At 41.5% G+C, this 9,174-nt stretch overlaps 1 protein-coding gene across 1 annotated transcript; it reads right to left on the reverse strand.

Annotated features, from left to right (window-relative positions):
- Positions 1-516: 516 nt before the first annotated feature.
- On the reverse strand, positions 517-8,754 carry LOC104235264 (DExH-box ATP-dependent RNA helicase DExH12-like). Its single transcript, XM_009788987.2, has 4 exons — positions 8,517-8,754; positions 5,395-8,378; positions 4,035-4,424; positions 517-3,917 (listed from the first exon to the last, which is right to left on the reverse strand). Exons 2-4 carry the CDS (start codon positions 8,359-8,361, stop codon positions 729-731), a joined length of 6,546 nt encoding a protein of 2,181 aa, XP_009787289.1. The 5' UTR covers positions 8,362-8,378; positions 8,517-8,754; the 3' UTR covers positions 517-728.
- Positions 8,755-9,174: the final 420 nt, after the last annotated feature.

Here is a 9,174-nt window from a genome sequence, read left to right on the forward strand (position 1 = left end):
AATTTTGAAGCAAATAGAGACTCCGACACAACCCTCGGCATATGGAACTCAACGAATTATTTTTCGTATTTTATCCCGTATTGAACAAGTCTTAGAAAAAAACAAAGATGCAACAAAGTATTAAAAGATTAAAAAATGTAAAGAAAGGAAAAGAAGAATGAATAACTCTTCCAACGACTGAACCTTGTTCCGACTCTTACAAACAGAAGCATTACAATTTAAACCCTCACCATCAGAGTGAGTCAGTCCACACAACGTCCAACCATCTTCCAACTGCAAAAACCTAACAGTTCAAGTAGGCTTTAAACAGACATCTTTGCAAGGGGAAGAGCTATTTGACGAGACTTCATCAAATGATTTTACAAGAAGGAACTAGATAGACTAAACTCTAAAGATACAGCAGGTAATTATTCAGGATCGAAGAACAAATCAATATACTGCCCCGTCGAAGGGAAATGAAATATTTTTGATGATTTGAATTGGATCAAGAAACGGGGAAGAAAAACAACAGTGATATCAAATAAAATGGCAATACCATTTTACCGACATTTCAGACCAATCACTAGAAGCTATAAAGCATCTGCAGAATTGCCATTCGAAGTCCGGCATATCAAAAAGGAAGCATCTAGTACAACAGAAAGACAAATAACTAATCACCGCTAGCTTGTCTACAGTAATAAAAACAAGCATTTACGGGGAAGTTCTCAAAAACAAAAACAAAAACATCATCATTCTCTTCCACTGTCATCTTCACCCATTGGCGCTTTAACGTCAAGTGTAAAACTATACTCCTGGTCACAACCCAGATAAGAATCGCACATGAAATAGAGTGTGTAGGTCCTCGTTACAGCTTCTGCAGGCGCAGCAAAATCTAGCTTGACCCTAGACTTCCTTTGGAGGGTAACTCTCTTAATGGCCAGTAATTGGTTGCTCTTTGTATCTCCGACAACAAGCCACCATCCTTCTTCCTTGGCTTTGGGATATTTAGGTGCAAAAACAGGTCCAACCTCTGTTCTACCCTCAAGATCTCGCTCAAGGGTTACCTGCACACTTACATCGTCTCCAGCACTCACATTATCACTGTCCAACACCTCATACGTCAGATCGATGTTTGGAAACCGATTACAGAACCGGGCAATATCCATAAGCTGTAAGTCAGACATTTGCAAGAGCTCACGCCTCTCGTCATCTTCCAGCTCCACTAAATCAAAAACTGTCTCTACACTCTTTCCTGGATTTTCTTGGCACTTCTTAGCCAAATCCTTCGTGAAGTGGGGAAGCTGGAGAAGCATCGAGTCACGTTCCCACATTCCCTGTGTCACCATTTGGCTCACCTCCATTGCTAGAAGTGCTAGACTAAGCCACCCATTACTGGAAATAACATCAACCATTGCTTGAAGCAGCCTAGTAGAAGAAAGAAGCACCTCTTGCTGGTCAGAAGCAAGATTTCCACCCAGCACTTGCCTAGAGAAATGGGCTTGTAAAAGAGCATTAGCCTTGATGTGAGGATCTGTGTATTTCGGATTTTCAAAGGAGAAACGCAGGTGCTTAATCAACCTTCTTATCAACTCCTCTTCACCTGGTCGTATAGGCAACTGTTCATACTCCGATGCTGAAGCCAATATTTCCAGCAAGCCCTTCAACTTTGTTTTGGAGGTCACAGAAGAACTAAAACGCTCTATTGTCGTGTAACTGATATAATAATACGACGCTATCATGCCAAGATTCAAAGGTGAAAGCAAAAAGTCATCCTCAACAGCGACACATTTGCTTGCCTCCAAGTCACTAATGGTATTCTCCACTAGCTCTGAGAGGTGGTCAGACAGATGCCTATGACTAACACCCTGCAGATTGTAGTAATTTGGATTCTGTGTCAACCTTCTGTACATGAAGGTCCATGTCAGGTAATCCACCGCATCCTGCTTGTTCTGAATAACTCCAACAACAACCTCAGCATTCAAATTGTCATGGAGATAGTGTTGCAGATGGCTTTCAACTGGGAATGCTTCGTACAAGAACTTCTTGTAGTAGTCCTTGCGTGGTGCATGGCAGAGGATGACACACTTCCCGGAGTTATCTACAAGAGGTCGACTGGCATGACCCATCATCTGCAACAAATCGGTAACTGGGTAATCAGTGTGCGCATTTTCCCTACCATCATAGTACTGTGTTCCCATGACCACCACCAAATGTGCAGATAGTGGTACTCCCCAACACATAGTACCGTTCATTACACATACTTGAATCCAACCGGTTTCGAACAATGTCTTCACTATATCCAGATCAGTGGCACTCAACCCCTCATGCAAGTAGCCCACACCATACTTGAGCGTCTCTTTCAGCATAGGTTCATTGATCCTCTCCGCGAAAGGCTCCAGCTCTTCTGCAGATCGTAGCAGGAAAATTGGTGTGTCTTCACTGTCCATGCTTGAATAAGTCATCAGATCTACAGCAGTCAAGCGTGCATGCTTCCTCGTGGGAACATACACAATTGCAGGTTTTCCCTTCCTTGCATGTTGGACTATTGCAGTATAGGTGGGTTTTGCCATGGCTTGCATCCTAGCTTCAAAGTTAGCAATATCAACACCCTGAATGTGTATCTCTAGTGGCACAGGCCTGACACCAGGAGGAAAGTTGAAGAGCCCATGAGACGTAGCCCCAATCCATTCTCCCAAATCCTTGGCATTAGCTAGGGAGGTTGACAAAGCAACGATACGGATCTTATTATCAATCTGGCTTGAAATATATCTCATCCGAGAGACGATCACCTCCAGGATTGGACCACCTTGACCACCAATCAGGTGCAATTCATCAACAATGAAAAGACTGACTTGCTGAACATGCTTACGTTGTTTCCAGCGACGAGATAAAGCATCCCATTTCTCAGGCGTGCTGATAATTAACTGACCCTTCTCTAACAGCTTCAGATCACTGGCTGTTTCCCCAGTTAATTCAACAACTCTCATTCCCAGATAGTCTCCAAATTTCTTCTTCCAATCACTGAACCGCTCCTTGGCAAGAGCCTCTAGTGGAGCTATATACACAGCACGAATGGTACTATCAGGTCCTTTCTGAAGATTCCTCAATATGGCAAATTCGGCACAAATGGTCTTCCCACTGCCAGTTGGAGCTGCAACCAAGACATTGTCATCTGAATTGTACAGAACTGTGAAAACCTGAGTCTGAACAGGATTGAAATGCTTAAAATCCTGATAAACTGCTTCATACGCTGGATTCCTCAATGCAGTAACTGGAAGAGGTTGTAAGTCTAGTAACTCAGTGGGAGGAGGATATTTCTCTGGCAAAATCAGGTGACGGAAAGAGACAGGCAAAACAGTCTGGGACCCTAGCCATCTGTCAGAGACAACGCGGATGAAATATTGAGGGGGCAATGGCTCATATATTGGGACTGTGAAGTTCACAGTATGGTCTTCATCAATATACTGCTTCTTCAACATGAAATATTCATGATGAAGAATATATTCCCCATCATTATCTTCAACAACCACCCAGAAAGGTTCTACAAAACCATGAACCTTGTCGTCCCACTGGAAATCCGGTGTAATGGTCAATTCTACCCTCAAGACTGACCGGGTAATTGGTTGAACATGTGCTGCAAGATTCAGCTTTGGGAACTGATGAATAAACTTGTGCAACGTCCTTCCCATCTTCTGGAACCGAATAAGCTCTCCCAGTTCTTGTGACGAAAGATCATAATAACGCTCCCAAGCCAAATCTTTCTTCTCTAACTTCATCAAGATCTCATTTGGTATGCCATGGAATTGTCGAAGTGGTGTCTGTACACTCCACATCTTCTTGCTTATCATTTTGCACCATTTTAAGGCCTTCTCAGCTAACTGAGCCCATCCTCTCTTCAGAACAATCTCAAAAAGGGCTCGCATCAGACGTGCAGCACTCTGCAAAAGTAAATAACTAGATTAGATAACTCGCTATCAGAAAACACTAAACAAAAGAATGAAAAAAGAGATAAATAAGCAACCAACTAACAGGTTACTGATACAACAAACGCAAACCTGAGTTATATAAACCATGTCAGATGACAGAGACAACCCTTCAAGCTTCAACCGTGAAATATATGCCTGCAATAGAACATTGATCTTGGCACTAGGCTCCTCAAGACTCTCTTTTACCGGAATAGGAACACGATCCAGAAGCTTTGCCAATTCCATTTTCTCATCTTGTCTGACTGTTACATATTTGAATTCCTCACTTAGAGAGAAAAGCCGACAAAGTTCAATATCACCCATCGTAGGCTTCAAATGCTCATTGTATGTGGAAATTGTCCCATGAGTTATATAATAATAGCTCGCAATACGACCCAAGTCAGTCACCTGGAAATATCCACTTTTCCTATCATACTTGACCAAGTTATTCTTGTCCAGCAATGTAGCAGCAGAATGGACCTGCAAGCAAGTATTTCAAACTCTGATGGAATACAATTTGAATGCCAAAATATCATAATATCAGTACAAGACACCAAAAGACAGAGCAACAATTTAAAAATGATAGAAGAACAGCACGACATTAGATGTTACCACCATTGACTATCATAGTAACAATTCTAGTGACGGTGTCTTTGCTCGGTTTCACTCAAACTAATTGAAACATTAAGCTCTCCAAATAATCAACAACTACTTCTCCCACAGTATTGGTTAAGCTGGCCTCGACTCACCCTGACGGGCAACTACACGGTAACTATTATTAAACTAAGCATTTGACAGAAATTCTCATTTGAATCAAAAGCTCATACCTATTGTATCCAAGTACCTAATTACCATTCCAAAGTAACATGAAATAAAAACCACTGACAGAAATTCTCCTCTAAAGCAAAGCCATAAATTATGGAATAGGGCGCATAATCACGACTTGAAAGCACCACAAATTGAAAACCATCTTCATATGAACATAACCCACACATGACATGACTTCTTTCATGATTAGAATCAATTTTCTTGGGAATGGAAGATAATAAACATAAAGAATAAAAGAACACAAATAAACTGACCAGCTGACGGAAATTCTCCTTTGAAGCAAAAGCCCATAAATTTTATTCTAGAATACCTAATCACAATTCCAAAGTAACATGAAATAACAACAACCAAACAGAATATTCTTCCTTGACACAAAAGCCCATTAATTATGTATCAGGATGCATAATCACGATCCCCAAGCTACACAATGTATGAATTTATGTCTACACAGACTCTACTTTTTCCATGATTAGCATCAATATTCATGGGAGCACACGATTATTAACACGGAGAATATGTGCAAAACATCTGACAACATTAAGCATTAAGCATTAAGCATTAAGCAATACAAATACGGTGCTATGAAGAAAAAACCAACAACCGGAATATAAACAAGACTTACCAAGTCGGCACGCCTTTCCTCCAAAGTATAATCAGTTTTGAGAGCATCAGCAGCTAGACCATAGAGTGTGGGATTCCGCACCATGCGAACATAGAGGTAAGTATATAGGAGCCACTTGCATGCTTCTTTGGCATTCAGTACTGTCCCAAGGACAATCTCTGCATTCAACTGATCAGCCAACTTGGATATGAACTGACTTTCAATAGGAAGCTGCTGATTCATCAAAGAAAGATAGTACTGCAATTCACTGTGCCCGGTTATGATGATTCCTTCGCCATAAGTGTCATATTGAGGCCTTCCAGCACGGCCAAGCATTTGCATAACATCAAGAGGACTGAGTTCAGTCCATGCTCCTTTTTCAGGATTGTAAATCTGGGTACCCTTTATGATGACGGTATGTGCGGGTAAATTGACACCCCACGCTAAAGTTGCAGTTGAAACCAACACTTGCACATGACCATCAGCAAAAAGCTCCTCCACAAGTTGCCGATCAGTTCTAACCAACCCTGCATGGTGAATCGCAAAGCCATATGGTAAAAGATCTTTGAGGTCATTGCTCTTGACAAGCTCAGTTTGAGACTGTAGAATCTCCCTAGCTACACTCTCCTCCTTCAAAAACTTTCCAAGGGTGTCTTTAGCAAGTGCAGTATCCCTTATTGCCCGAGCTGTTTTACTTGTTTCCTTCCTTGAATGCACAAAAATAAGCACCTGATGCTTGCCTGCAACACTAATCACCTTCTCATAGCAAACATCATTCATCAACTGGAATCTCTGCAGTGGCTTCTTAACAGTAATTCCAATATACTGTTGAGCCAACGGTACAGGTCTATAGCTATTGTCAAAATGGAAGAGACCTTTGTCCAGATCAACTCGCAAAAACACAGCCACGTCTTCATAATTTGGAAGCGTTGCTGATAATCCAACAAGCCGAATATGTTCTTTCGTGGTTTCAATCTGTCTAATAGTTCTCGCAATGATACTCTCCAAGACAGGACCTCGGTTGTCATGCAGGAGATGTATCTCATCAATAATAAGAAGTTTAACAAGCTGTGTATATGTGCGATCACCTGACTTTCTGGTTATAATATCCCATTTCTCTGGGGTAGTCACAATAATTTGAGTCTCTTCAATCTGTTGACGAGTTAATGTTTGATCGCCACTCAACTCTTTCACCTGGACACCATAATGTTCCAAACGCTTGGAGAGATTACCAACCACTTCAGCAACAAGGGCTTTCATGGGTGCCACATATACAATTTTATAATTGTTGTGGTTGAATGATCCATCTTCGTTGCGGTTAAGTGCAATTTGCTGAAGTATAGTGAGCATAGCTACATTGGTCTTCCCAGCACCAGTTGGAGCACATAGCAAAATGTTCTCCGGAGAGAAGAGGGCAGTCTCATATACTTTACTCTGCACCCTGTTCAATTGTGTCATCCCACTGAACGCTGGTTGAGCCCACTCCGGAATAGAGGATATCTTCACAAGCTCTTCACCAGCGGCTAGTGGCTTTGGCTTCAAAGCAGGCACGTGAACTTCCTCGTACCCCTTCTTATGATTCCTATAAGACCCCACTGGAAGCTCACATTTCTTATTTGCCATCAACAAACCGCCTTGATGAAATGCAAGGTCGTCAAGATCAAGTAACTGACGCTGCCCCATTAACCAACCATTATCAACGTCTCTATCTACAACTGCCGTCCTCCTTTCTCCGCCACCGTCAACACCAGTCTCATCTTTAAGACGCCGAGCCTCTTCTCTAATGCTTTTTTCAAGAATCTTCTGCCTCTCTTTTGGGGTAGCCCTAGTAGCATGCAGCTGCCCTAATATTGCGGCATGATCAGGCCCCAATCCCAACATCTCTTCTTCAATCTCCTTTTTCTCTTGCTCGTCGGCCCTTGCAAGACGAGTACCCCATACTACCTTTAGCCGGTTCCGCAGAAGATATTTGATGAGACTGAACTTATCAAACTGGAGATGCACCAGTAACTTGGTTTCCACTTCACGATCATCGCCTTCAGCAAGAATCTTAAGAACCTCTTCAGCAAGCTTTTGGCTCTGTTGCGGATCAATCTGCTGCTCGTAAGCTTGAGAGATCTTTCTCTGAAGCCAATAAGCATCCATGTCCTGCACATTCAACGCCATACCCTCATCCGCCTCGCGCATCTCATCATCGTCAATGCCACCACCCATCTGCATAGCACCAGAACCACTAGCTTCCAGCACATCATCATCATCCTCTTCATCATCAGGCACTACATCAAGGTCACTCTCTTCATCATCTTCCTCTTCATTCTCCTCGAACTCAACCGCTACCCCGACATCATCGTCAAGAGCTTCATCACCATCACCTGCACCAGTCACCGCTGCCGCATCACCATCGCCTTGATAATCAGTGATGAGTCGCCCAATCGACACCAACTGATCGAACACCTGGTTGGATATCGGATTCAACAGCTTTTCAATTTCCTTCTTCTTGTCAGGATTCTTAAAGTTATCATTCTTCAACACAGCCAATATCTCATCAGCTGCCCCGCTCACAATGTTCAACGGCTGTCCACCAAGTTGCTGCTGAATCATACTGAGCATAGCCTCATAAGCGGCCCTAGTCTCCTTAGTCTTAGGCTGGTACACACCTTCCTCAGTTGAAGTAAGAACACTTTCTTCCTGAACAAGTAAACGTCTCTTCTTCCTGGTGGGGGGCTCGGATACAAGTGGGTCCCGCTGCCGCTCCTTCTTCTTCCTAGCCTTTTCAAGTTTCTCATCTAATTCAGGAGGTCTGCCCTTATAAGCTCGATCACCAAATGTTTTTGGGTCTATTTTACCATAAAGCGATTCGGGTTCGCCACTGGGTTCATGTGTGTCACGAGGACGAGAATCAGTGGTTAGGACTAGACTTGAGTTAGCTCTGTATTCATACTGTTTGAAACGTGCATGTGCCTCTGCACCACCCCCCAAGTTCGACATTCTTCAATCAGGAAACCCTAACATTTCACAACAACAAAATATGGACGGTACTCAAATCAGTCCGCTCAAACAGATAAAACCTAAGTGCAACAATACAAATTCAACAGAAAAATAACAACAAAGACGAATTAATATAGAAAAAACTTTGCACTCACCGACTATGCCGCCTCAAACATATAGGAGTAGTTGACAACCGCCTGAAATCCCAATTCGCCGCCTCTAATCTGATTGAATCCGAGTTTCTGTAGTATTCGGACTAGATGCCCCACTCTTAGCCTTTGGACTCAGAATGAAGTCAATTCTAAATCTACAACTTACGTTAGGGTTTGAGAGAGAGCGTGCTTTATATTTTTTAAGTGAAGAAGGAAAAGCAGTATGGTTACTTTTTCAATTACAACCAAAAATATGATAGGAGTATTAAAATTGACAATATCCTCATTTCCTTTTTCTTCTCAAAGTCTTTTATATTTGCGACTCCAATACGAAAATATGATTTTAAATCTAACTGATATGTTTCGCGTCAATCAATATAAAATATATACAAAAAAAATAAATTATCGTATTTATTGAAACAATATCTTCTTAATATACAAAGATGATGAATTTAGTTGAATTAGTTATATAATAATTGTAATTATAATATCTTGTTAAATAATATATAAATATGTTATTTTGTTGTATTTCACCTAATATCTCTTTGAAATACAAGTAATACAAATTTCGATTATCAATTTGACCAATGACAGTATTATATTACATCAGAATTTGTTAAATGGTTATTTCATCAAAAGTACATAAATTATCAGGTAGATG

This window comes from Nicotiana sylvestris, chromosome 6 (genome assembly GCF_000393655.2).
Source record: "Nicotiana sylvestris chromosome 6, ASM39365v2, whole genome shotgun sequence".
Lineage (NCBI taxonomy): Eukaryota > Viridiplantae > Streptophyta > Magnoliopsida > Solanales > Solanaceae > Nicotiana > Nicotiana sylvestris.

Bases quoted from the DNA above. Each gene is read 5' to 3' on its own strand.
- LOC104235264 (XM_009788987.2), bottom strand. From the start codon at position 8,361: ATGTCGAACTTGGGGGGTGGTGCAGAGGCACATGCACGTTTCAAACAG. The intron at 4,425-5,394 runs GTAAGTCTTGTT...ACTTGCTTGCAG, and splicing joins AGGAAAGGCGTGCCGACTTG to GTCCATTCTGCTGCTACATT. The intron at 3,918-4,034 runs GTTTGCGTTTGT...TTACTTTTGCAG, and splicing joins ACATGGTTTATATAACTCAG to AGTGCTGCACGTCTGATGCG.